The sequence below is a fragment of the Chaetura pelagica genome, unplaced genomic scaffold (assembly GCF_000747805.2).
Source record: "Chaetura pelagica isolate M959 unplaced genomic scaffold, ChaPel_1.0 scaffold4, whole genome shotgun sequence".
NCBI lineage: Eukaryota > Metazoa > Chordata > Aves > Apodiformes > Apodidae > Chaetura > Chaetura pelagica.
In genome coordinates, this window is record NW_009952882.1 from 628,981 (window position 1) to 630,027 (window position 1,047).

Consider the following 1,047-nt stretch of genomic DNA (forward strand, 5'->3'; position numbering starts at 1 on the left):
TCACCGCTTGTCGTCGCTGTAGTAGCGCTGTTTCATGGCTCTGTACTTCCTGAGGAAGTACAAAGCCTCCAGCTCTTTTATAACAAACTCTCCCCGTGCAATTAGTTCCTTAATTTTTTCAGGATCTTTCACATCTTTATTCTTTAGGAAAGCTGCTTTCAAACGGCTCCTAAAGTAGTCTGCTCCTTTGGGATACTCCCTTCCAAGGTACAGCAGCTTGAGGGAAAAAACAACATGTTTTTATAGACCAAATGTGCAGTAAAAGGGTTTTGTCTGGTCAAGGAAAGTGCTCATGGCATTGAAGACTTACATTTTTGTACAGATTCAACACTTCACCTCTTAAAGAATTGGCCATTCTCACATTTCAGTGAACTCTATTTTCGTCTGATATTTTTTTTACCTGAAGAACAATCAGTTGCACATTAGCCTTCCGTGAGAGTCAGTCAATCCCAGCCTCACCCTCCGGGGGAGCTGCGCGGTTTTCCTCACCAGATTCCTTTCTCTCACCCCGTCCCGCTTGCTCTAACGCTGCTCCTTTCTCCTTCTACTCCGCCTCCCCTGCTTTTGGCTTCTTTTAGTTTGTGACTCCGTCTAGTTCCTTTCTCCGCTCCCCTTCCCTCTGACCTCAGCTCCAACACGGATCCAGACACCTCAGGGCTGCTCTAACGCTCCTGCAGCTCCAGGCTCTTCACCGGCTGCTTCCTGCCCTGCTGTGGAAACGTTTCTATCTGTCCACAGACGTGCAGTGGTAAACAACGCAGATAAAAACACAACTGGGAATTCCTGCAACTTCGGCGCTCAACAGTTTTGCTCTTTTAAAACCGTGCGAGCGCGCTAGAGATCGAGGCACGCGCTGGCAAACCGTCACGGTGAAAAAATATAAACGTAAAGAAGTGAAACGACCGTTGTTTTTGTCACTAAAAGCAGCTGGGGCCCAGTGCAGCCCCTGCCGCCGGAGAGGCCCGCTCGCCCGCCCTCCCGGAGGCCCGGCGGGGCTGGGGCCGTCCCGGCGGAGCTGGGGCCATCCCCTGGGGCCGCTGCCTCCCC

The 1,047-nt window shown here is 51.4% G+C and overlaps 1 protein-coding gene across 1 annotated transcript; it reads right to left on the bottom strand.

Annotated features, from left to right (window-relative positions):
- On the bottom strand, positions 1-355 carry LYRM5 (LYR motif containing 5). The gene is made up of 2 exons (XM_009995424.1): positions 311-355; positions 1-216 (listed from the first exon to the last, which is right to left on the bottom strand). The coding sequence occupies exons 1-2, from the start codon at positions 353-355 to the stop codon at positions 1-3; spliced, it is 261 nt and encodes an 86-aa protein (XP_009993726.1).
- Between the last annotated feature and the right edge of the window lie 692 nt (positions 356-1,047).